At 45.5% G+C, this 27979-nt stretch overlaps 1 protein-coding gene across 1 annotated transcript in view; it reads left to right on the plus strand.

The window, feature by feature from the left end:
- Window positions 1-27979, plus strand: part of nav2a (neuron navigator 2a) — a 229138-nt gene that overhangs the window by 24598 nt on the left and 176561 nt on the right. Inside the window, exons 3-4 of the mRNA XM_060941848.1 lie at window positions 5400-5452; window positions 20865-20937. Coding sequence (XP_060797831.1) covers window positions 5400-5452; window positions 20865-20937 — 126 coding nt within the window. The remainder of the gene's footprint in view (window positions 1-5399; window positions 5453-20864; window positions 20938-27979) is intronic.

The following is a 27979-nucleotide window of genomic DNA, read 5'->3' on the forward strand; positions in this document are numbered from 1 at the left end:
CGCCAAATGTTTTCTATGGGTGAAAGATCTGGACTGCAGGCTGGCCAGTTCAGTACCCAGACCCTTCTTCTATGCAGCCATGATGCTGTAATTGATGCAGTATGTGGTTTGGCCTTGTCATGTTGGAAAATGCAAGATCTTCCCTGAAAGAGATGTCGTCTGGATGGGAGCATATGTTGCTCTAGAACCTGGATATACCTTTCAGCATTGATGGTGTCTTTCCAGATGTGTAAGCTGCCCATGCCACACGCACTAATGCAACCCCATACCATCAGAGATGCAGGCTTTTGAACTGAGTGCTGAGAACAACTTGGGTTGCCCTTCTCCTCTTTAGTCCGAATGACACGCCGTCCCTGATTTCCATAAAGAACTTCAAATTTTGATTCGTCTGACCACAGAACAGTTTTCCACTTTGCCACAGTCCATTTTAAATGAGCCTTGGCCCAGAGAAGACGTCTGCGCTTCTGGATCATGTTTAGATACAGCTTCTTCTTTGAACTATCAAGTTTTGGCTGGCAACGGCGGATGGCACGGTGAATTGTGTTCACAGATAATGTTTTCTGGAAATATTCCTGAGCTCATTTTGTGATTTCCAATACAGAAGCATGCCTGTATGTGATGCAGTGCCGTCTAAGGGCCCGAAGATCACGGGCACCCAGTATGGTTTTCCGGCCTTGACCCTTACGCACAGAGATTCTTCCAGATTCTCTGAATCTTTTGATGATATTATGCACTGTAGATGATGATATGTTCAAACTCTTTGCAATTTTACACCGTCGAACTCCTTTCTGATATTGCTCCACTATTTGTCGGCGCAGAATTATGGGGATTGGTGATCCTATTCCCATCTTTACTTCTGAGAGCCGCTGCCACTCCAAGATGCTCTTTTTATACCCAGTCATGTTAATGACCTATTGCCAGTTGACCTAATGAGTTGCAATTTGGTCCTCCAGCTGTTCCTTTTTTGTACCTTTAACTTTTCCAGCCTCTTATTGCCCCTGTCCCAACTTTTTTGAGATGTGTTGCTGTCATGAAATTTCAAATGAGCCAATATTTGGCATGAAATTTCAAAATGTCTCACTTTCGACATTTGATATGTTGTCTATGTTCTATTGTGAATACAATATCAGTTTTTGAGATTTGCAAATTATTGCATTCCGTTTTTATTCATAATTTGTACTTTGTCCCAACTTTTTTGGAATTGGGGTTGTCTCGTCTCGTCTCGTCTTCTTCCGCTTTATCCGGGACCGGGTCGCGGAGGCAGCAGTCTAAGCAGGGAAGCCCAAACTTCCCTTTCCCCAGACACCTCGGCCAGCTCCTCGGGAAGAACACCGAGGCGTTCCCAGGCCAGCCGAGAGACATAGTCCCTCCAGCGTGTCCTGGGTCTTCCCCGGGGCCTCCTCCCGGGGGGACATGCCTGGAACACCTCCCCAGGGAGGCGTCCAGGAGGCATCCGAAAAAGATGCCCGAGCCACCTCAGCTGATTCCTCTCGATGTGGAGCAGCAGCGGCTCTACTCCGAGCTCCTCCCGAGTGACTGTGCTTCTCACCCTATCTCTAAGGGAGCGCCCAGCCACCCTGCGAAGGAAACTCATTTCGGCCGCTTGTATCCGCGATCTTGTCCTTTCGGTCATTACCCAAAGCTCATGACCATAGGTGAGAGTCGGAACGTAGATCGACCGGTAAATTGAGAGCTTCGCCTTTTGGCTCAGCTCCTTCTTCACCACAACGGACCGGTAAAGCGACCGCATCACTGCGGAGGCTGCACCGATCCGCCTGTCGATCTCACGCTCCATCCTTCCCTCACTCGTGAACAAGATCCCGAGATACTTAAACTCCTCCACTTGAGGCAGAACTTCTCCACCAACCTGGAGAGGGCAAGCCACCCTTTTCCGGTCGAGAACCATGGCCTCGGACTTGGAGGTGCTGATTCTCATCCCAGCCGCTTCACACTCGACTGCAAACCGCCCCAGTGCATGCTGAAGGTCCTGGTTTGAAGAAGCCAACAGGACAACATCATCCGCAAAAAGCAGAGATGAAATCCTGTGGTTCCCAAACAGGATTCCTTCTGGCCCCTGGCTGCGCCTAGAAATTCTGTCCATAAAAATTATGAACAGAACCGGTGACAAAGGGCAGCCCTGCCGGAGTCCAACATGCACTGGGAACAGGTCTGACTTACTGCCGGCAATGCGAACCAGACTCCTGCTCCGTTCGTACAGGGACCGGACAGCCCTTAGCAAAGAGCCCCGAACCCCATACTCCCGAAGCACCCCCCACAGAATACTACGGGGGACACGGTCGAATGCCTTCTCCAGATCCACAAAGCACATGTGGACTGGTTGGGCAAACTCCCATGAACCCTCGAGCACCCTATGAAGGGTATAGAGCTGGTCCAGTGTTCCGCGACCAGGACGAAAACCGCATTGTTCCTCCTGGATCCGAGGTTCGACTATTGGTCGAATTCTCCTCTCCAGTACCCTGTAGTAAACCTTCCCTGGGAGGCTGAGAAGTGTGATTCCCCTATAATTGGGGCACACTCTCCGGTCCCCTTTCTTAAAAAGAGGGACCACCACCCCAGTCTGCCACTCCAGAGGCACTGTCCCTGACCGCCACGCGATGTTGCAGAGGCGTGTCAACCAAGACAGCCCCACAACATCCAGAGACTTGAGATACTCAGGGCGGATCTCATCCACCCCCGGTGCCTTGCCACCGAGGAGCTTGCAAACCACCTCAGTGACTTCGGCTTGGGTAATGGACGAGTCCACCTCTGAGTCATCAGCCTCAGTCTCCTCAGTGGAAGACATGACGGTGGGATTGAGGAGATCCTCAAAGTATTCCTTCCACCGCCCGACAATGTCCCCAGTCGAGGTCAACAGCTCCCCACCCGCACTGTAAACAGTGTTGGCAGAGTACTGCTTCCCCCTCCTGAGGCGCCGGACGGTTTGCCAGAATTTCTTCGAGGCCGACCGATAGTCCTTCTCCATGGCCTCCCCGAACTCCTCCCAGTTCCGAGTTTTTGCCTCCGCAACTGCCCGAGCTGCAGCACGCCTGGCCTGCCGATACCCGTCAGCTGCCTCAGGAGTCCTGGAGGTTAACATGGCCTGATAGGACTCCTTCTTCACCTTGACGGCATCCCTTACTTCTGGTGTCCACCACCGGGTTCGGGGATTGCCGCCACGACAGGCACCGGAGACCTTGCGGCCACAGCTCTGAACAGCTGCATCCACAATGGAGGTAGAGAACATGGTCCACTCAGACTCAATGTCCCCCGCCTCCCTCGGAAGCTGGGAAAAGCTCTCCCGGAGGTGGGAGTTAAAGACCTCCCCGACAGAGTGCTCGGCCAGACGTTCCCAGCAGACCCTCACCATACGTTTGGGCCTGCCAGGTCTGTCCAGCTTCCTCCTCCGCCAGCGGATCCAACTCACCACCAGGTGGTGATCAGTTGACAGCTCAGCCCCTCTCTTCACCCGAGTGTCCAAGACATAGGGCCGGAGATCAGATGAAACGACTACAAAGTCTATCATTGACCTCCGACCTAAGGTGTCCTGGTGCCACGTGCACTTATGGACACCCCTATGCTCGAACATGGTGTTCGTTATGGACAAACCGTGACTAGCACAGAAGTCCAATAACAAAACACCACTCGGGTTCAGATCGGGGAGGCCGTTCCTCCCAACCACGCCCCTCCAGGTGTCACTGTCATCTCCCACGTGAGCATTGAATTGGGGTTGTAATCTTGGATAATTTTCCTCAATAAATAAATGACTAAGTATAATATTTTTTCTCATTTGTTTAACTGGGTTCTCTTTATCTACTTTTAGGACTTGTGTAAAAATCTGATGATGTTTTTGGTCATTATGCAGAAATATAGAACATTCTAAAGGGTTCACAAACTTTCAAGCACCACTGAAGCTATGATACATTAGGATATTTAATTGACAAAGTTCAGTTAATCAGTGCTGGCTCTCGGTCATGTCATTGTGTAAGTACCTTTACCCTGTTGATATATCAGATTTTGCCAAAACACTAGAATTAATTTCTTGTTAACGACATCATTTCCCACACCATTGTTTCTCCCTCATTTGGTCACCTACCATTTCCCACCCTCCATGCACTTGATCATACAACAGCTACCACCTGGGCAGTGAAGCCAAACAACTACAGTGCCCTCCACAATTATTGGCACCCCTTGTAGAAAGGATTAGCGGAAAAAAAAATCCACCTTTTGGTAAAACGGTTTCACATTGCAGTGAAAAAATAAGAAAAATCCAACCTTTAATTTAAAAAAAATATTCAGAGAAAAACAAATCCCTCATCAAGAAAAATTATTTTCAACAAAAACACACGTGCCACTATTATTGGCACCCCTGGAAATGATAGTGAACACAATGTAACTGAAGCATTTTTCCTCTTTAAAGTGTACATGTTTGAGTTGATTGGAGTGTGTGGGAACTTTCAAGCTGTAATCCATGACTTCCTGATTAACTGGGAACCAATGAGGTGACACAAGGTGTTTTTGTTGAAAATAATTATTTCTTAATGAGGGATTTTTTTTTCTGAATAAATTTATTTCAGTTAAAAGTTGCATTTTTTTAAATTTCATTTTTTCAGCATGAGGTGAAGCGGCTTCACCAGATGGTGAATTTTTCTAACCCTTTACAACCCTTGATCTTTACAAGGGGTACCAATAACTGTGGAGGGCACTGTACTTCTTATTGGCCATGCAGCATCACAGGGCAATGTAAACTCTTGGGGGAGAGCGCCATCCTCTATCCACCCCCTTTCGTGTACATGAGCTCACAGACCCGTATGATCGGCTAGTGTCACTGTGATTGGCAGGGGGAGAGCGAGTAGGCCCCTCGCCCACAGAGCAAAGCCAGTTTTGCTTTCTTGGCTCTCGAACGTAGAAGACTGTGTCGTCATCGGGATTCAAACTCATCAAAATGTGTTACATCAGAGGATGCAGACACTGTTATTTAAACTTTGAAATAGTTTTTTGTTTTTTAATGTCATGCAGAACAAATTAATTTGATTTTCATGAAATCTGAAGAAAAGAAGTGCTGATGATCTTGAAAATCAGATTGAGTGTATAGTGGACACATCTTTATTTATCTCGGGCTGTAATATAGCATACGTATGATATATTTTTATCAGACAGATCACTCCTGTTTTCAGTTAAACACACACACACTGCTTATTCATCTGCCTTCTCCCTCAGTGTATGTGGTAGTGTGGGATCAGCTGGCAGTGTGTATGGTCTTCTCTCAGCTGCTTGAAGGGGGTTGGGCCCACTAGCACACACAGGGACACACACTCCCACACACACACACACACACACACAGATATTCATGAACTTTTCTGTCGTTAACTTTGAAACACTTAACTTTTCTCTTTCTGCAGCCAATGAAAAGCTCGAGGACATTAACAGCTGCCCAAAGAGCCACTCGCAGATGGTAAGTGTGTTGACTCCTTAATTTTACTTTCACTGTTCACTGAGTGTGTGTTATAGAAGGAAGAAAAGAGAGGACAGAGATATCTAGAGAGACAGACTGAGTGATGACTGGTTGGCTACTTTTATGCTCTAAATCAGGGGTTCTCAACCTTTGATACTTTGAGGCCCACCTATTCATACTTATAATGAGTCGGGGCCCATTAAAAAAGATTATTTTGGCTCATCTATTCTATTAGAACCTAATAACCTCTTGTAACATGTATTAATGGGATGCAACATCACTCCCTGTTACAGATGGGAGTCCAGGAATTAAATAAATGCAGTAAAAACCAACTGTTTTTAATTTTTGTATTTCAAACTGTATGGATGTGCCAGAAGCCAAACCCATGCATACCGGTCATTCTCACTCAAAAGGGATTAATGATCCAAAAGTGGAGTCTGGTCCATTAACACAAGAACTTATTGCCATGTTTGTGTTCAGCAAACAAGCAAGTTATTAAAATCAAGAAGTCCACTCAAAAGAAGTGGATATAGAAACCACTCAGTGGGATTAGATCCTTACACACTAACAAAGAAGGATTTTCCCTCTGAAAGAAAAGTTTACTTGCTAACTTTGACATTAGTAGAATAAATTTTGATCATATTGTAGCCGGAACTAAATACAAAGACAATAGTTTTGCAAACTATTAATTAACTTAATGTAAAGATACTCAACAGATTTTAAAGTTTTTTTAAAGATTGTGTATATTTTTAGTCCTTTGTATTTGTAATTATTTGTATCTGTACATGCACGACCCCACCAGCTCTGCTGATCAACTTATCGTGTTTAAATAAAGTAATTCATTCATTCATTCATTTATTATGAGTTGGAAAATTATCCATCCACTGAGTTCCCTGACATCTCAAGCCACCTGGTACTGCAGACATCGTTCTACACATACCCCTTTTCAACCAAATCAGTTCCAGGGCTGGTTCGGGGCCGGTGCTGGTGCTGGTTCACAACTCGTTCAATTTGCGAGCCAGCTGAGAACCAGTTTGCTTTTCCATAGCTCGCGGTGCTAAGGGAAGCCACGTCATTACGTCGCTGTATACGTCAGTTACGTCGTTGTATACGTCAGTTACGTCGCTACGTTTGCATAAACCTTGGCGCGAATATCGAAGCAAAAACAACACGGAAGAAGCAGCAGCAACAACAACAACAATAATAATAATAATGGATGACTTCGCGTTTATACAGCTGCAGCTTCTTGTCGCATAAAAATGGCGATCTTTTGCGGTCTTGTTATTGTTGTTGGTCTTAACAACTCTGCCCCCCCGCTGACGTAAGCGGTTCTTTCCTCTGGCCCAACAGAGAGTTGGTGCTAGCCTGGAACCGGTTTTTCTGGCCCCAGAGCCAGTTCTTTGTCAGTGGAAACAGAAAACCCGGTTCCAAACTAAGCACTGGCCCCGAACCAGCCCTGGAACTGCTTTGGTGGAAAAGGGGCAACAGATACACAAATGAAAACCTGGAAGAGCATGGAGGAGAACAACTTTTTATATGTGGCTGGGTTAAAGATCTGGGGATCAGGACACTACAAGATAAATCCTGTATTGTTTTTGCCTGGGTAAACAGGAGTTACTGGGCTTTTTGTCCACGTCTTTGAGAAGGTTGCTAGGACGCTACACGTTTTAGTATCGGGTGTAAACAAATGACAGCCGCTCGATTCTCAATCCTCCCTGCTCTTCTCTTCCAGCAGGCATCACAGATCCATATAATTTACCCACAAATGTATTTATTCCACTTGAAAAGTGTTCGGCAAACCAGCTACCGGATTTGGGACACTACAACATCCTGAACTCTTTAGTAGTTGGCTTCAAACTTGAAAAAAATTCGCGGCCCGCTAGATGGCGCTTCGTGACCCACTAATGGGCTGTGGCCCAGTGGTTGAGAAACACTGCTCTAATACACTACTTACTCCCAGTTCACTTCCATGTCTCCCTGTGTCTCTTTCTGTCCCGCTGTCTATTTCCTTCTGCCCGCTTAATATCTCCATAGATATTCCGTCTACTTACAAATTATTCAAAACTCATTCCTAGTTACAAATTATTGCAGCTCATGTGACTCTCTTTACCCTACCTTAACACCATTGGACAGACAAAGAGGCCTTTGATCAGCCGTTCAGTGTGTGTGAGTGGACTGTCCATCACACCTGCAGTGTGAGTGATGTGAGAGTGTGCATGAGTGAGAACCTTAAAAACTGTACTTTAGTGTAATTATAACCCCAGTTCCAAAAAAGTTGGGACGCTATGTATACTGGCAATAAAAAATAGAATATGACGATTTGCAAATCATGGAAACCCTATATTTCATTAAAAATAGTGCAATATGACATCAAATGTTGAGATGATATCAGATATTGAAACTGAAAAATTTAATTGTTTTTTTTGAACAAATATATGCTCATTTTGAATTTTATGTCAGCAACACGTTTTAAAAAAGTTGGGACAGGGGCATGTTTACCACAGTGTTGCGTCACCTCTACTTTTAACAACACTCTGTAAACGTTTGGGAACTGAGGAGACCATGTGCTGTAGTTTTGAAAGAAAAATGTTGTCCCATTCTTGCCTGATATACAATTTCAGTCGCTCAACAGTTCAGGGTCTCCTTTGTCTTATTTTGCGCTTCATAATACACCAAATGTTTTAAATGGGAGTCAAGTCTGGACTGCAGGCAGGCCAGTTTAACCCCTGGACTCTTTTACTACGGAGCCATGCAGTTTTAATATGTGCAGAAAGCGGTTTGGCATTGTCCTGCTGAAAGAAGGAAGGCCTTCCCTGAAAAAGATTTTGTCTGGATGGCAGCATATTGCTCTGAAACGTGTTTATATCATTCAGCATTAATGATGCCTTCCCAGATGTACAAGCTACCCATGTCATGTGCACTAATGCCCCCTCATACCATCACAGATGCTGGCTTTTGGGCTGTGCACTGATAACAAGCCGGATGGTCCCTCTCCTCTTTAGCCTGGAGGACGTGGTGTCCATGATTTCTAAAAAGAATTTCTACTTTTGATTCGTCAGACCTCGGGACAGTTTTCCACTTTGCCTCAGTGCATCGTAAAAGAGCTCGGGCCCAGAGAAGGTGGCAGTGTTTCCGGATATTGTTTATATGTGGTTTTAACTTGCATTTGTGGATGCAGTAATGAAGTGTTTTCACAGACGATGGTTTTCTGAAGTGTTCCTGAGCCCATACGGTGATTTCCACTACAGACACGTGTCTGCTTTTAACGCAGTGTCTCCTGAGGGCCTGAAGATCACAGGCATCCACTGTCAGTTTTCAGCCTTGTCTCTTGCATACAGAGATTTCTCCAGATTCTCTGAATCTTTTAATGATATTATGGACCATAGATGATGTGATCCCCAAATTCTTTGCGGTTTTACATTGAGGAACGTTATTCTTAAATTGTTGCACTGTTTGCCCACGCAATCTTTCACAGACCGGTGAACCCCTCCCCATCTTTACTTCTGAGAGACTCCGCCTCTCTGAGATGTTCTTTTTATACCCAATCATGTTACTGACCTGTTGCCAATTAACCAAATTAGGGTTTGTTTTTTTTAGCATTACACAACTTTTTCAGTCTTTTGTTGCCCCTGTCCCAAATTTTCTGAAATGTGTTTCTGACATCAAATTCAAAATGAGCATATATTTTTCAAAAAACAATAAAATTTTTCAGTTTTAACATCTGATATGTTTTCTTTGTACTATTTTCAATGAAATATAGGGTTTCCATGGTTTGCAAATCTTCACATTCTATTTTTATTTATGTTTTACACAGTGTCCCAACGTTTTTGGGAATTGGAGTTGTAAAAAAATGGTGGAAAAGGGCTTTAAACAGCTAAAATATTTAGTGGTTTGGAGCACAAGCAAATCCTGTTCTAATTCAGATGGACCTGGAGAGCACACTCAGTATCGATAAATACATGAGGCGCTGGGTTATATGCTGCGTGGTCAGTGGGTGCTTCCCAATTACAGACACAGCTGCGATATTGAATTAGGGAAAATATTTCTCATGAGTGTGTCTGTGTCTGCCTGTCTTCAATTTTTAGATTAAATCTGCAGCACTTTAGTGCCATTTTTAAATCTGTGTGAATTGCAGTAGAGGAGCTGTGTTGAGTAGGAATCCCAGTTTTGCTCCACATATGCTTGTTGTTTCTGGAATCTGACCAATCTGAAGTTTGTCAGAAGGTCAATCACAGACCTGAAGTCATTACAAAAATGTGTTATTTAACAAACAAAACCATAAAAATGTAGATATCAGTAAACATATTGATGCGGTGAAGTTTTCTCTTCAGAGATATTTATTTCACATTGATGGAAGGAGTCTCCAGTGTCAGTGCTTTGTAGCAGTCCGTAAGTTTTCAGGAAACTCTTTAGGACAAACTTTAGATGTTTATGCTTTGTGGTTTCTTGGTGATATGACAAAGCTGTGCTTTGTTTTTCTCATTAGTACACAAAAGAGAAAAAAGAGAGGCAGTGAGGGGAATGACTGTTTATAGCTGCTGTGGCATAAGTGAGAACAGGAAGTAGCTTGTCTCTCAGATGTCCTATAACATTAATTGTCACTATTAATGACTAGAAAGTGTGACGTTAATTAATATGTTAGAAATACAGTAGAAAGTTCAGTGTCAGGAGGCGTGGCCACCGCTAGCTGAGTGTATTTAATTAAGGAGGGAATTGTAGTGTAGCAGGAACAGTGTAGCAGTGTAGTGTATGTGTGACAGTACTTATGATATGGCTTTCTTTTATTTGATTCATTTACTTGGTGTGTCAGAAAAGAAACAGGACTGGGGTCACAAATTTGTCAAATCTAAACTACAAGTTTTCCCATTTGAAATAATCTCCCTTGAGTCTAATGCACATTCCCAACCTTCTCTGCCACGCCTCCATGCACTCCTGGAAGGATTCTCCCGGGATTCTCTACAGCTCCGTCATCACAGCCCTCTTGATGGTTTCCACATCCAGAAAACGGGTCCCCTTGATGACCCCCTTGAGCTTAGGGGAAAAGGAAAAAAAATCACACGGAGCCAGGTCGGGTGAGTAGGGAGGTTGCTCCAGCACGGCGTTGTTCTTCTCGGCAAGGAACTGCCGGATGCTCAGGGCATTGTGAGCCAGCGCGTTGTCGTGGTGAAGCAGCCATGAGTTGTCCTGCCACAACTCTCACCTCTTCTCGCGCACTGAACGAAGCAAACGCCGCAGGATCTCTTTGTAGACATGCTAGTTGATCGTCTGGCCCTGTGGCAAGAACTCTATGTGGACATGTTCACTTTGAAGAACGCGATCAACATGAGTTTGACTTTGGACTTCGACTGTCTTGTTTTCTTTGGCCTCGGTGACTCCAGACTCTTCCACTGAAGGCTCTGGCGCTTGGTCTCTGGGTCGTACTCAAAGATCCATGACTCATCAATGGTGATGACTCTCCCAAGCAAGTCTGGTTCGGTTTCAAGATGCTCAAGGACGTCCTGACACATCTGCATGCGCCGCTCCCTCTGGTCATCATTCAGCAGCTTTGGCACCATCTTTGCGCAGATCTTCTGCATGCCCAAATCTTCTGTGATAATCTTCCAGATGCTGTCGTGGTTCATGCCCAGCTCACTTGCGATCATTCGAACAGTCAGCCGACAATTGCCACACACCACCTGCCTCACGCACTCAACGTTGGCCTCAGTCCTGCTTGTTGAAGGCGTTCTGCTCCTGGAGTCATCTTCCATGTCCTCACGTCCCTCTTTGAACCTCTTGTGCCACTCAAAAACCCATGAGCGCAACATCGTCTCATCTCCGTACACTTGCTGCAGTAGTCCAAGTGCTTCTGACAGAGCTTTTTCCCCAGCCGGACCAGAAACTTCAGTTGGTTCGTTGCTCTGTGCCCATCGCTTGACGGCCTAAAATTGAGAAGCTGTTAACAAAAGCACGTGAAAAAACATACAATGGCTGCAGATGGCTGAGATCGCATTTATATACTCCCCGGATATTAATTCATACAGTGACGCAACCCGCTAATCCCTACCCCACTCATAGCTCACACAGCACACTAAGTCCTGTTACCTTTCTGACACACCTCATATTTATCCTACTGCCCTGGCTACCCCTTTCCTGTATGCAGTATCAGGATCAGTGCTGCTGATTCGTGATATCACTGCTGCGGTCATCTACAGCCACAGAATTTATTCACCCATCAGCCTCAGTATCTACAACCCCGATTCCAAAAAAGTTGGGACAAAGTACAAATTGTAAATAAAAATGGAATGCAATGATGTGGAAGTTTCAAAATTCCATATTTTATTCAGAATAGAACATAGATGACATATCAAATGTTTAAACTGAGAAAATGTATCATTTAAAGAGAAAAATTAGGTGATTTTCATGACAACGACACATATCAAAAAAGTTGGAACAAGGCCATGTTTACCACTGTGAGACATCCCCTTTTCTCTTTACAACAGTCTGTAAACGTCTGGGGACTGAGGAGACAAGTTGCTCAAGTTTAGGGATAGGAATGTTAACCCATTCTTGTCTAATGTAGGATTCTAGTTGCTCAACTGTCTTAGGTCTTTTTTGTCGTATCTTCCGTTTTATGATGCGCCAAATGTTTTCTATGGGTGAAAGATCTGGACTGCAGGCTGGCCAGTTCAGTACCCGGACCCTTCTTCTACGCAGCCATGATGCTGTAATTGATGCAGTATGTGGTTTGGCATTGTCATGTTGGAAAATGCAAGGTCTTCCCTGAAAGAGACGTCGTCTGGATGGGAGCATATGTTGCTCTAGAACCTGGATATACCTTTCAGCATTGATGGTGTCTTTCCAGATGTGTAAGCTGCCCATGCCACACACACTAATGCAACCCCATACCATCAGAGATGCAGGCTTCTGAACTGAGCGCTGATAACAACTTGGGTCGTCCTTCTCCTCTTTAGTCTGAATGACACGGCGTCCCTGATTTCCATAAAGAACTTCAAATTTTGATTCGTCTGACCACAGAACAGTTTTCCACTTTGCCACAGTCCATTTTAAATGAGCCTTGGCCCAGAGAAGACGTCTACGCTTCTGGATCATGTTTAGATACGGCTTCTTCTTTGAACTATAGAGTTTTAGCTGGCAACGGCGGATGGCACGGTGAATTGTGTTCACGGATAATGTTCTCTGGAAATATTCCTGAGCCCATTTTGTGATTTCCAATACAGAAGCATGCCTGTATGTGATGCAGTGCCGTCTAATGGCCCGAAGATCACGGGCACCCAGTATGGTTTTCCGGCCTTGACCCTTACGCACAGAGATTCTTCCAGATTCTCTGAATCTTTTGATGATATTATGCTCTGTAGATGATGATATGTTCAAACTCTTTGCAATTTTACACTGTCGAACTCCTTTCTGATATTGCTCCACTATTTGTCGGCGCAGAATTAGGGGGATTGGTGATCCTCTTCCCATCTTTACTTCTGAGAGCCGCTGCCACTCCAAGATGCTCATTTTATACCCAGTCATGTTAATGATCTATTGCCAATTGACCTAATGAGTTGCAATTTGGTCCTCCAGCTGTTCCATTTTTGTACCTTTAACTTTTCCAGCCTCTTATTGCCCCTGTCCCAACTTTTTTGAGATGTGTTGCTGTCATGAAATTTCAAATGAGCCAATATTTGGCATGAAATTTCAAAATGTCTCACTTTCGACATTTGATATGTTGTCTATGTTCTATTGTGAATACAATATCAGTTTTTGAGATTTGTAAATTATTGCATTCCGTTTTTATTTACAATTTGTACTTTGTCCCAACTTTTTTGGAATCGGGGTTGTATTTAAAATAAAGCTATATCACATCAATGCATTACATTACATTACATTACATTTGGCAGACGCTTTTATCCAAAGCGACTTACAATAGAGGACATAAACATAGCATATAACACTTGCAGATACAATGTGCACAGGAAATATACAGAACAATAAGTGTAATTGCCAACTGGGGTTAGTAGTTTTTTTTTTTGTTTGTTTTTAAAAGTACTTTAGGGCAGGGTCAAGTAAGACAAGACAGAAAGACAGACATTTACACAAACACACCGCACAACGTGCCTAAGAGTCTACCCCGGGTCTGGGCCAGCTCAGGCATCAGTGCAGTAAATAGTCATGAAAGAGGAGAGTCTTTACATGCTTCTTGAAGGTTAAAAGAGATGATGCTAGTCTAGTTGCTTCTGGAAGTTTGTTCCAACACTGAGGGACTATTACCGAGAACAGTTTTGCCTGGGATCGCTTGGAGCGAGCAGTGGCTACTGCTAGTTGGTTTGTGTTGGAGGAACGCAGCTCTCTGGCAGGAACATATGGCCTTAGCATTTCCTTCAGATAAGCTGGGGCTGTCCCTGAGATGGTTTTGTAGGCAAGGGTCAGGGCCTTGTACTTGATCCGGGCCGCCACTGGCAGCCAATGCAACTGGATAAATAGAGGAGTAACATGAGCCCTTTTGGGTTGAGTGAATACCAAACGTGCTGCAGCGTTCTGAACCATCTGCAGTGGTTTTATTGCACAAGCAGGTAGACCAGCTAGGAAGGAGTTGCAGTAGTCCAGACGGGAGATGACCATGGCCTGAACCAATAGTTGCGTTGAATGTTGGGTCAGGTAAGGTCTGATTTTCTGTATGTTGTACAGCACAAATCGGCAGGTCCGGGCGACTGATGCAATATGGTTGGAGAATGACAGATGGTCATCGATCATAACACCAAGGTTTTTAGCGACTTTGTTTGGGGCCACAGTGGTAGAGCCCATCTGGAGGTTGATGTTGTGATGAATTGACTCTTTAGCTGGGATCACAAGGAGTTCGGTCTTGGACAGGTTCAATTGTAGGTGGTGTTCCTTCATCCATGTTGACAAGTCGGTGAGGCAGGCTGAGATGCGTGCTGAAACCGTGGTGTCATCTGGCTGGAAAGACAGGTACATCTGGGTATCATCAGCATAACAGTGATAGGAGAACCCATGTGTTCGAATGACATGTCCCAGGGAAGTGGTGTACATTGTGAACAGAAGGGGCCCCAGCACTGATCCTTGGGGTACGCCTGTAGTGAGGGTGTGAGTTAAAGACAGTTTTCCTTGCCATGACACGTTGAAGGAGCGACCAGAGAGGTAGGAGTTGAACCAGGAGTGGACGGCACCAGTGATTCCCATGGTTGTGAGTATCCTGAGGAGTATCTTGTGGTTGACAGTGTCAAAGGCAGCTGTTAGGTCTAGTAGGATGAGGACAGAGGATAGTCCTTCCGTTCTTGCAGTCCTAAGAGCTTCAGTTACTGACAATAATGCGGTTTCAGTTGAATGTCCACTTCTGAAGCCAGATTGTTTTGGGTCCAGTTGTCCGTTCTGATTTAGGAAGTTGGTAACCTGTTTTGCAACTGCCCTTTCCAGGGTTTTTGATAGGAAGGGGAGCAGTGAGACAGGGCGGTAGTTTCCAACCTGTGCTGGGCTTTTTCAGTAGAGGTGTTACCCTTGCTTGTTTGAAGGCAGAGGGGACGGTTCCAGAGGACAGTGAGGAGTTCATGATGCATGTAATAGCTGGGACGACTGTTGAGGCAATGTCTTGAAGCAGGTTACTGGGCACTGGGTCCAGTGGGCAGGTGGTGGGACGGCTCTCAGCGATGAGTTTGGCGACATCACCTTCAAAGAGTGGAGTAAATTTACGGAGTGTTGTAGCAGTGTGAGTAGTTTCTTGGGGTGAGCTTTCGGCTGAGGGAGGGTCGCTGAATTGCTTGCTGATGTTTGCTACCTTTTCAGTGAAAAAGGTGGCAAAGTTGTCTGGGTTGAGATCTGTGGCAGCAGGAGGGGGAGGAGGGTTGAGCAGTGATTTGAAGGTAGAAAACAATTTCCTTGAGTCCGTAGTGTTGCTGATCTTGTCATTGTAGTAGGCCTTCTTGGCAGTTGTTACAGAGGTGGCGAAGGAGGCTAGTAGAGATTGTAGGTTTTCAAGGTCTGATGGATTGCCAGTTTTGTGCCACTTCCTTTCCGACGATCTGAGGGTAGTACGTAGGGCACGGATGGATTCAGTCAGCCAAGGTCGAGGTTGGGAAGATCGTGCAGGTGTAGTGGATAGAGGGCACAGGTTGTCCAGGCCCTCAATGCATCATGCACATGATTTTATAGGCTTTCATTTTGTAGCCTACATCAGCATCTCTCGTCCCTTTCATCACAGTGTACATCACGTGATGTCTGGTTGATTGAACAGGAAAGTCGAGGAGAATAAGAGGAGTTTAATGACTGGCAGGCAGAACAGGTTATAAACACTTCATGCAACCCATCCTCAAAGCATGATGAGCCAGAGTGACGGTTACAAAGCAAGCTATTTAACTGTTGATGTTTAGTTACTCCAAGAGCAATCCTGCTAGTGAACACTACCTAGCATTAGCAAGCTTACTCCACTTTAAATGATGGGGAGCTTGCACTCAGGGCTGTGACACATTTCTAGGAGCACTGTTTGTCCTTTGTAGCACAATTAAAATGTGTGTCTGCTGTAAGGTATTTAAAAGTGAACATTTACAGACAACTGAAGAAATATTCAGAGCACTGCTACTGTGTCCCTTGCTGCATAGTGTCTTTCTTTAAGCTTCCATGGTGTCCCAGCTCAGAGTGATCTCAGGAGACATGATTAGCAAACCTACAATGTTGCTTGAAAGTTTGTGAACTCTTTAGAATTTTCTATATTTCTGCATAAATATGACCTAAAGCATCAGATTTTCACACAAGTCCTAAAAGTAGATAAAGAGAACCCAGTTAAACAAATGAGACAAAAATATTACACTTGGTTATTTATTTATTGAGGAAAATGATCCAATATTACATATCTGTGAGTGGCAAAATTATGTGAACCTTTGCTTTCAGTATCTGGTGTGACCCCCTTGTGCAGCAATAACTGCAACTAAGCATTTGCGGTAACTGTTGATCAGTCCTGCACACCGGCTTGGAGGAATTTTAGCCCATTCCTCCGTACAGAACAGCTTCAACTCTGGGATGCTGGTGGGTTTCCACACATGAACTGCTCACTTCAGGTCCTTCCTGAAAGTGACTTTATTCTTCTTTAACCATTCTTTGGTAGGACTTGTGTGCTTAGGGTTGTTGTCTTGCTGCATGACCCACCTTCTCTTGAGATGCAGTTCATGGACAGAGGTCCTGACATTTTCCTTCTAACAGTTATTGAAACCAAAAAGTTCTATTTTGTTCTCATTTGTCCATAAAACATTTTTCCAATAGCCTCCACCATGTTTCACAGATGGGATAAGGTTCTTATGCTGGAATTCCTTTCTCCAAATATAATGCTTCTCATTTAAACCAAAAAGTTCTATTTTGGTCTCATCTGTCCACAAAACAGTTTTCCAATAGCCTTCTGGCTTGTCCACGTGATCTTTAGCAAACTGCAGATGAGCAGCAATGTTCTTTTTGGAGAGCAGTGGCTTTCTCCTTGCAACCCTGCCGTGCACACCATTGCTGTTCAGTGTCCTCCTGATGGTGGACTCATGAACATTAACATTGGCTAATGTGAGAGGGGCCTTCAGTTGCTTAGAAGTTACCCTGGGGTCCTTTATGACCTCGCAGAGAGTTACATGCCTTGCTCTTGGAGTGATCTTTGTTGGTCGACCACTCCTGGGGAGGGTAACAATGGTCTTGAATTTCCTCCATTTGTACACAATCTGTCTGACTGTGGATTGGTGGAGTCCAAACTCTTTAGAGATGGTTTTGTAACCTTTTCCAGCCGTATGAGCATCAACAATGCTTTTTCTGAGCTCCTCAGAAATCTCCTTTGTTCATGCCATGATACACTTCCACAAACATGTGTTGTGAAGATCAGACTTTGATAGATCCCTGTTCTTTAAATAAAACAGGGCGCCCACTCACACCTGATTGTCATCCCATTGCTTGAAAACACCTGACTCTAATTTCACCTTCAAATTAACTGCTAATCCTAGAGGTTCACATACTTTTACCACTCACAGATATGTAATATTGGATCATTTTCCTCAATAAATAAATGACCAAGTATAATATTTTTGTCTCATTTGTTTAACTGGGTTCTCTTTATCTACTTTTAGGACTTGTGTGAAAATCTGATGATGTTTTAGGTCATATTTATGCAGAAACATAGAAATTCTAAAGAGTTCACAAACTTTCAAGCACCACTGTACGTCACGATTATTCATCATTTCCACCCCAATGAAACCACAGAGCGTCGGAGAAGACTGCACAAAGAGCAGTGGAAAGAAAGAAAGAAAAAGAAAGAAAGAACACACACGGAATCAATGACGCAGCACTGTAGGCAGGTGCACACACCTGTTACTGTGTGTTTAGAGTGAACTTATTTTGGTCAGTGAAATAGAGCTTTAGTAGGACATTAAATATTGAAACACACACACACACACACACACACACACACACACACATACAAAGCTTTTGTAAATGGAGTGTGTGTGTGTGTGTGTGTGTGTGTGTGTGTGCGCACGAGTGATTAACAGCACCACCCAAATTGTTTCGTTTCCTCTTATACAACAATTGCTACTCTTTATTTATCAAAGAATAACACTATTTTTGTATGTTTATTGAAGCATTTAATGTTACGGTACTTCTGCAAAACAAGTTCTCGTTCTCACTTGTGTTATAGCAGCTATAAACAGTCGTTCCCTCACCAGCCTTTCTTTATTCTCTTATTTGAAGTTAACAAGATTCTTGTCATATCACTGAGAAACACAGTGCTCCGTTCCAGAAGACTGTCCATGAAGGAAAACTAAGTTGCACTTTAAGTTACAGAGTCCTGACACTGGAGACTCCTTCCATAAAAGCCGAATAAACATTGTGTTGGATTGGTGAAATGGTGCTGTAAAATCAAACGACCAAACTCGGTCCAGAAGAGGACAAAGTTCTCATCATTTTATTTAAGCAGACATGAGTGGAGGAAGGTCATGACGCACATCTTATCAGAGCTAATAGTCTGATTAATTTTATCTTTTATCAATGGATCTACAGAGCGTTTAAAGATAAAGACACGCATTTCTCAAATATCTGAGAAAGCAGTGTGGGTTCAGGAAGACAGGTGTATCACTTGCACATGATGAGGTTCCACTGATGAGAGAACACAGTGAAGAGTCACACAGACACACGCCGTGCAGCAGGAAGTGTAAAGGTTTTCTCCTCTGCAGGACAATTACAACTCACTGACGATAATAATAATAATAATAACATTCTAGCAGCTGCATGAATGTCACAGATGGCGGGAATCTCAGAGAATGAGAGCAAAGGAATCTCTGTAGGGTGTGTAGAAGTAAGAACACGTGTTCATAACCCCCCCCGAAAAAAAAATCACACACACCAAACAGGGCTGTTAATAGAGAATAATTAAAACGCAGTAAATGTGTGTCCAGTGAGAGAGAGAGAGAGACAGAGATTTTGTGTGTGTGTTTATTGGTTGGTTGATGTTCTACGTATTTACTGTTATACATCAACACACGCGTTTACATCAGTGTCTGGACTCCTTTCTACATTTATCATTAACTCCAAAATGCTTAATTCATTAGAATAATAAATCAGTGTGTGACACTGAGCTGTGTGTCGATTCTCATGAATCTCGCAGCAAATGTTTGGAGTGTTTCAGTCTGTGTTTAATGAGTTTTGTTTTTCTTCTCCCAGGCCTTTTCCTTCAACTCCCTGCTCGAGCACATGCTAAATTACATTTTCAGCCAGGACTGATTCTGTTCCAGAGTTGGTACAGTGAGGGTGTTATCACCTCTCTCCTGGACCTTGCTGAAAACATGCCTCATCACATATTTTATCCTCATGAACATTTTTAGCAAGAATGGTGTTATTTGGTCTCAAGTAAATGCAGCATGCTAATGCTAACTTCCACCTCCCTCTGGTTTTATACATTATTAGCCACGTTAGTGCTTCTTTAGTGGCAGCTGCTTTAAGCTGTAGGTGTCTGTCAAATATCCAAACTCTAAAACTGCGTGATTAGTCTCACTAGGAAGTCATCTAATTGTCTTTATTAAGAAAAGGTTAATCTCCTTAACTCATGCTCACACCATGAGGTGTGAGCATGAGTTAAGTCACACCAGACTTATAGTCTGCAGAGTAAAATAATGCATGCCATAGAGAGAATTTCTGTGTTGTTGTTATAAATCCCATTAATTCTGTGTGTGTGTGTGTGTGTGTGTGTGTGAGACCAAACTAAGCATGCTGATAAATTCTGTTTTATTCAGTTATTTTTATACATTGTGCATTATCTGAATTCCTGTCCCAAAATTCCTTGCTGTGACCTTTGGCAACAACTGTCACCCAATACATGTCAGGGTGTGTTGGCTTCTTCTTTTTCTTCCTCCTCCTCTTCTTCAATGAGCACAAACTGAAATTCCATTCAAACTTTGTTCAAGATACCCTGCGGATTTTAGGTTTTAATACAATTATTTATTTGATGAACCTCTCTCTCTCATTATCTGTAGCCGCTTTATCCTGTTCTACAGGGTCGCAGGCAAGCTGGAGCCTATCCCAGCTGACTACGGGCGAAAGGCGGGGTTCACCCTGGACAAGTCGCCAGGTCATCACAGGGCTGACACATAGACACAGACAACCATTCACACTCACATTCACACCTACGGTCAATTTAGAGTCACCAGTTAACCTAACCTGCATGTCTTTGGACTGTGGGGGAAACCGGAGCACCCGGAGGAAACCCACGCGGACACGGGGAGAACATGCAAACTCCGCACAGAAAGGCCCTCGCCGGCCACGGGGCTCGAACCCGGACCTTCTTGCTGTGAGGCGACAGCGCTAACCACTACACCACCGTGCCGCCTTTGATGAACCTTATTATTATTATTATTATTATTGAAATATTTCAGACTAAATTGTCGATCAACTGACAACTGACAGAATGGTGGTCAATTTGAATCCCAGTTTCCATCTGATCCTGCTCGATTCTGACCAATCAGTATCTTTTCTTTCCTGATTGATTGACTCTGTAGTGCTAAGACTTGAGTTCGTCTCCGAGCAACAGAGAGATTAACAGCTTTACATATGAGAGAAATGCAAACTCTCACTATTAAACAGGCATCATTTGATTATTTTAACATAAACCGACATTATTTTGAAGTATTAAATTTACCTTATGGGTGTGTGTTTTTATATCGAGGTGGGGAGCAAGTGTCCCCACAAGGATAGGAATAACTGATGATTTTGACCGTATGAGGACATTTGTGTTTAGTTAAAGTTAGGTTTAGCATAGCATGAATTAGCTGCATAAAAAATAATGTCAGTCAAATGTGTTTGCGTGTGTGTGTGTGTGTTTGTTTTGAATTTTCTGGTTGTAGTTCTACTTGTACATGTGACCTCATCTGAACCTTTTCCCAATTGTTCCTCTTTCCAGATTGAAAATATTGATACCTGTTTGGCTTTTCTGGCAGCAAAAGGTGTGAACATACAGGGACTCTCAGCAGAAGGTAATAAACTGTGTTGACCAACACACACGCGCATGCACGCACACATGCACACCCATTGCAGTTCTTTCAGGATCATCAAAGTAACTGCCACTGAGTTTTTCTATTTACTTTTTTCCAAGAGGCCCAGAGGCCATGCCAGGGTTACACCTGCTTTTAAACTGTATGGGCATGTTCTGCTGCATTCAACTTGTGTTCATTTAACACAGGGGTGGGCAATTATTTTTTCCATGGGGCCACATGAGAAACAGAAAATTTTGTGGAGGGCCGGAACAAAAGGCTGAACTAAATTCTGCATTATATTAATTGTATTTCTTTATATAAAGCAGTAAATAACATTGTTTTTACAAGCTGCTAAGACTGGTAAGAGTATGGAAAAAACGAGGTTGCCTTACAAAAAATGTCATTTATTCAGTCAAATTTCCCAAAACAATGGTTAACAAAATGTGAACGTTTGTACTTTTTTTTTTCAGTCACATTCACCCCAAAACACAATAAAGACATCACAATATTGTCTTTCTACTCCAAATATCAAGCATCATATTATAATAATGATGCCCACATTTGTAGTCTAATCACCTCATTTGGTGTTTTTCAGTTTTTTATTTGTTCAGTGAGAGAAATCTCGTCTCTGTTGGTCTTTAACGAGCGCATCAGAGTCAGGTTGACTGTCTGAGGTGGAGATGCGAAGTACAGCTGACAGATGATCATCAGTCGATTCGGTGTAGGTATCAGATCTACAGATCGGCTCGGGCTCCGGCGCCTGCTGGTGACGTCACACTATGTGATTGGCTGGACCGTTTGAAGGATGACGTACAAGTTTGTGGTTGGTCTGGACAAATTACGGAAGTAGTTATCGCGGGATTAGGTTTCGTGGAATTTCATGTCATGTTCGTGTCGCGCGCATTGCGTTTTTGTTGAACACAACTTCAAAATAAAAGCAATGCACATTCAGTCCATGCATGAGGTAAAATTAGAAAATACGTTTATTTTGTAATTTCTAATTAACCCTACGCGGGCCGGTCAGAATGAACCAAAGGGCCGGATGCGGCCCGCGGGCCGTAAAATGCCCAGGTCTGATTTAACACATTAACTGTGTACATCCAAAAAATGAAAGGTTTACCTCTTACGAAACTGCTGCATCTCCACACACGTGTAATCATGTGTCAAATAAACTTATTCTCAGTGAACAAGGCGTGGCCTCTGTACCTGTCAGTCTCGGCGAACAAGGTGTGGCCTCTGTACCGGTCAGTCTCGGCGAACAAGGTGTGGCCTCTGTACCGGTCAGTCTCGGCAAACAAGGCGTGGCCTCTGTACCTGTCAGTCTCGGCAAAGAAGGCGTGGCCTCTGTACCTGTCAGTCTCGGTGAACAAGGCGTGGCCTCTTTACCTGTCAGTCCTGGTGAACAAGGCGTGGCCTCTGTACCCGTCAATCTCAGCGAACAAGGCGTGACCTCTGTATTGGTCAGTCTTGGCGAACAAGGTGTGGCCTCTGTACCTGTCAGTCTCGGTGAACAAGGCGTGGCCTCTGTAACTGTCAGTCTAGGAGAACAAGGCGTGCCCTCTGTACCTGTCAGTCTTGGCAAACAAGGCGTGGCCTCTGTACCTGTCAGTCTCAGTGAACAAGATGTGGCCTCTGGACCTGTCCATCTCGTTGAACAAGATGTGGCCTCTGGACCTGTCAATCTCGGCAAACAAGGCATGGCTTCTGTACCTGTCAGTCTCGGCAAACAAGGCGTGGCCTCTGTACCTGTCAGTCTTGGTGGACAAGGCGTGGCCTCTGTACCTGTCAGTCTCGCTGAACAAGATGTGGCCTCTGGACCTGTCCATCTCGGTGAACAAGATGTGGCCTCTGGACCTGTCAATCTCGGCGAATAAGGCGTGGCCTCTATACCTGTTAGTCTCGGTGAACAAGGCGTGGCCTCTATACCTGTCAGTCTCAGTGAACAAGGCGTGGCCTCTATACCTGTCAGTCTCGGCAAAGAAGGCGTGGCCTCTGTACCTGTCAATCTCAGCGAACAAGGCGTGACCTCTGTATTGGTCAGTCTTGGCGAACAAGGTGTGGCCTCTGTACCTGTCAGTCTCGGTGAACAAGGCGTGGCCTCTGTAACTGTCAGTCTCGGCGAACAAGGCGTGCCCTCTGTACCTGTCAGTCTCGGCAAACAAGGTGTGGCCTCTGAACCTGTCAGTCTCGGCAAATAAGGCGTGGCCTCTGTACCTGTCAGTCTCAGTGAACAAGATGTGGCCTCTGGACCTGTCCATCTCGTTGAACAAGATGTGGCCTCTGGACCTGTCCATCTCGTTGAACAAGATGTGGCCTCTGGACCTGTCAATCTCGGCGAACAAGGCGTGGCCTCTATACCTGTTAGTCTCAGTGAACAAGGCGTGGCCTCTATACCTGTCAGTCTCGGTGAAAAGGGCATGGCCTCTATACCTGTCAGTCTCGGTGAACAAGGCATGGCCTCTATACCTGTCAGTCTCGGTGAAAAGGGCGTGGCCTCAATACCTGTCAGTCTCGGTGAACAAGGCGTGGCCTCTATACCTCTCAGTCTCGGCAAACAAGGTGTGGCCTCTGTACCTGTCAATCTCAGCGAACAAGGCATGGCCTCTGTATTGGTTAGTCTCGGTGAACAAGGCGTAGCCTCTGTACCTGTCAATCTCGGCGAACAAGACGTGACCTCTGTATTGGTCAGTCTTGGTGAACTAGGCATGGCCTCGATACCTGTCAGTCTCGGTGAACAAGGCGTGGCCTCGATACCTGTCAGTCTCAGTGAACAGGGCGTGGCCTGTGTACCTGTCAACCTTGGCAAACAAGGTGTGGCCTCTGTACCTGTCAGTCTCAGTGAAAAAGGCATGGCCTCTGTACCTGTCAGTCTTGGTGAACAAGGCATGGCCTCTGTACCTGTCAGTCTCGGTGAGCAAGGTGTGGCCTTTATACCTGTCAATCTTGGCGAACAAGGCGTGGTCTCTGGATTGGTCAGCCTTAGCAAACAAGGCGTGGCCTCTGTACCTGTCAGTCTCGGGGAAAAGGGCATGGCTTCTATATCTCTCAGTCTCGGCAAAAAAGGCATGGCCTCTGTACCTGTCAATCTCGGCGAACAAGGCATGGCCTCTGTATTGGTTAGTCTCAGCGAACAAGGCGTGGCCTCTATACCTCTCAATCTCGGTGAACAAGGTATGGCCTCTATACCTGTCAGTCTCGGTTAACAAGGCATGGCCTCTATACCTGTCAATCTCAGCGAACAAGGCGTGGCCTATGTATTGGTCAGTCTTGGCAAACAAGGTGTGGCCTCTGTACCTGTCAGTCTTGAGGGAAAAAGGCATGGCCTATATACCTGTCAGTCTCGGTTAACAAGGCGTGGCCTCTATACCTGTCAGTCTCAGCGAACAAGGCGTGGCCTCTGTACTTGTCAGTCTCGGCGAACAAGGCGTGGCCTCTGTACCTGTCAGTCTTGGCGAACAAGGCGTGGCCTTTGTACCTGTCAGTCTCTGGGAAAAAGGCGTGGCCTCTCTACCTCTCAGTCTTGGCGAACAAGGCGTGGCCTCTGTACCTGTCAGCCTCGGCGAACAAGGGATGGCCTCTGAACCTGTCCGTTTCAGCGAACACGGCGTGGCCTCTGTACCTGTCACTCTTGGCGAACAAGGCGTGGCCCCTGTACCTGTTAGTCTTCAGGGAAAAACGTGTGGCCTATGTACCTGTCAATCTCAGTGAACAAGGCATGGCCTCTCTATTGGTTAGTCTCGGCGAACAAGCCGTGGCCTCTGTACCTGTCAGTCTCGGGGAAAAATGCGTGGCCTCTGTACCTGTCAGTCTCGGCGAACAAGCCGTGGCCTCTGTACCTGTCAGTCTCGGCGAACAAGCCGTGGCCTCTGTACCTGTCAGTCTCGGCGAACAAGCCGTGGCCTCTGTACCTGTCAGTCTCGGCGAACAAGGCGTGGCCTCTGTACCTGTCAGTCTCGGCGAACAAGGCATGGCCTCTATACCTGTCAGGTTCGGCGAACAAGGCATGGCCTCTATACCTGTCAGTCTTGGTGAACAAGGCGTGGTCTCTGTACCTGTCAGTCTCTGGGAAAAAGGCGTGGCCTTTATACCTATCAGTCTCTGGGAAAAAGGCGTGACCTTTATACCTGTCAGTCTCGGCGAACAAGGCGTGGCCTCTGTACCTGTCAGTCTCGGCGAACAAGGCGTGGCCTTTGTACCTGTCAGTCTCGGCGAACAAGGCATGGCCTCTATACCTGTCAGTCACGATGAACAAGGCATGGCCTCTGTACCTGTCAGTCTCTGGGAAAAGGCGTGGCCTTTATACCTGTCAATCTCGGCGAACAAGGCGTGGCCTCTGTACCTGTCAGTCTCGGCGATGAAGGCGTGGCCTCTGTACCTGTCAGTCTCGGTGAACAAGGCATGGCCTCTGTACCTGTCAGTCTCGGGGAACAAGGCGTGGTCTTTGTACCTGTCAATCTCAGCGAACAAGGCATGGCCTCTGTATTGGTCAGTCTCGGCAAACAAGGGATAGCCTCTGAACTTGTCAGTCTCAGAGAACACGGCGTGGCCTCTCTACCTGTCAGTCTCAGCGAACAAGACGTGGCCTCTGTACCTGTCTGTCTCGGTTAACAAGGCGTGGCCTCTCTATTGGTAAGTCTCGGGGAACAAGGCATGGCCTCTATACCTGTCAGTCTCGGCGAACAAGGCGTGGCCTCTGTACCAGTCAGGCTTGGCAAACAAGGCGTGGCCTCTGTACCGGTCAGGCTTGGCAAACAAGGCGTGGCCTCTGTACCGGTCAGGCTTGGCAAACAAGGCGTGGCCTCTGTACCGGTCAGGCTTGGCGAGCAAGCCGTGGCCTCTGTACCTGTCAGTCTTGGCGAACAAGGCGTGGCCTCTGTACCTGTCAGTCTCGGTGAACATTGCCTGGCTTCTGTACCTGTCAGTCTTGACGAACAAGGTGTGGCCTCTGTACTGGTCAGTCTCGATGATCAAGGCATGGCCTCTGTACTGATCAGTCGTGGTGAACAAGGCATGGCCTCTATACCCGTCAGTCTCGGTGAACAAGGTTTGGCCTCTGTACCTGTCAGTCTCGGTGAACAAGGCATGGCCTCTGTACCTGTCAGTCTTGGCGAACAAGGCATGGCCTCTGTACCTGTCAGTCTCGGTGAACAAGGCGTGGCCTCTGTACCTATCAATCTTGGTGAACAAGGCGTGGCCTCTGTACCTGTCAGTCTCGGCAAACAAAGCATGGCCTCTGTACCTGAGAGTCTTAGGCTACGTTTACACTAGACCGTATCTGTCTCGTTTTCTTCGCGGATGCACTGTCCGTTTACATTAACCCCCCTGAAAAAGCGGGGAAACGGGAATCCGCCAGCGTCCACGTATTCAATCTAGATCGTATCAGCTCCGGTGCTGTGTAAACATTGAGAATACGCGAATACGCTGTGCTGAGCTCTAGCTGGCGTCCAGGCTTTTAGGCAGGATTTTTTTTTAGGGAGTCTAACTTTTTTGCAGGTGTCACTGTATGTGGCGAGGTGTAGCGGCGCGTTGAGCGCCGCTGGCACGAGTGTTTTAGGGGGTTCCGGGGGTACAACAGATTGGTAATACAATATCAACTTTGGGAACACCAAAACAAAATACACTGCAAACTGCGTATATTTTTAATGAATATTATTATTAAAATGGGTATATTTCTGGGATTTTTTGAGCTGGAGTTGCATATTAAGCATGACAAATTAGCTATAAAGCTTTCTGATCGCAGAATACTACATAAATAAAGCTTGTTGTAGCTGTGTTTGTCTCAGTCAGTAGTGCACCTATTGCAATTGCATTACATGTGACAACCAACCCCGAACACAGTGTGACAACCAACCCCGGCTGACCAGTTTTGCTTTCAAAGCCGCTAGCGTCCAAAGATTTAGTATAACCTACTATTTAGTATAGCCTACTAGAAATACTACCCGCCGGCTCGACTACCACACTCTCCACTACGTAGCCTGTAATGTTGGGAAAATCTGCATGAAAATGTGTTATTTACTGTTAAAAGGATTTATTCGGGATAAATAACATGTCAGGTAAGGCCGGTTTTCTATAGACTACATTCCACATTTAGCTGCGGCAATATAGTCTACGGCTATATTGTCTGGATATTTATGCCAGTGTCTCCTAGGCATACATCTTTTCCCCCTCTGCTCTGGGAACGCATATTACAAGTGCTTTGTACACCAAATTTATTTAATAACCCATTTATTTATAACGAGGGCTCTCACAACTTTGAAATTAGTGCAGCCATAGAAACGCGTGTTTCTGTAGCTCTGCGGCGGGTGCCTATATTTTGTACTCTGGGCTCGTGCTGTTGCTATGGTAACCCTGGGCGTCTTCGGGAAAGACAGCTGTCAAAGCGAGACTTCTGAAATTTCCAAAATGGCGGTGTCAACAAAGCTTGTAGATCCTCGGAAAGCTCAGACTCGGCGATTTTTTAACATATTCAGCTAAGTTACCGGACATAACACGGGCGGAAATATTAGGGCGTCTTTAGGGCGTCGTACTAAAAAGTAGGGCGTCCAATTTCTTTTTTTTTTCAGTACAGGGCGTCGAAAAGACGCCCAGACGCCCCTCTATCTAAAAGCCTGCTGGCGTCTCATTGGACAACGTCACTGTGACATCCACCTTCCTGATTCGCTGGCGTTGGTCATGTGACGCGACTGCTGAAAAACGGCGCAGACTTCCGCCTTGTATCACCTTTCATTAAAGAGTATAAAAGTATGAAAATACTGCAAATACTGATGCAAATACTGCCCATTGTGTAGTTATGATTGTCTTTAGGCTTGCCATCCTTCCACTTGCAAGTAATAAGTGATATGCGCTGGGATCTCACACACAGCGGCTCAGTCCCGAATCGTGGCTTGTTCACTTCACTCGCGCGCTCTGTGAGCTGCGCAGGGCCGGAGTGCACACCCTCCAGAGGGCACTCGCTGTTCAGGGCGGAGTGATTTGGAGCGCAGGATGCCTGCGGAGCCGAGCGTATCCGCGTATTGGTGTTGCTGTGTGCACGGCTAACGGT

The sequence above is a fragment of the Neoarius graeffei genome, chromosome 15 (genome assembly GCF_027579695.1).
Source record: "Neoarius graeffei isolate fNeoGra1 chromosome 15, fNeoGra1.pri, whole genome shotgun sequence".
Classification (NCBI taxonomy): Eukaryota; Metazoa; Chordata; class Actinopteri; order Siluriformes; family Ariidae; genus Neoarius; species Neoarius graeffei.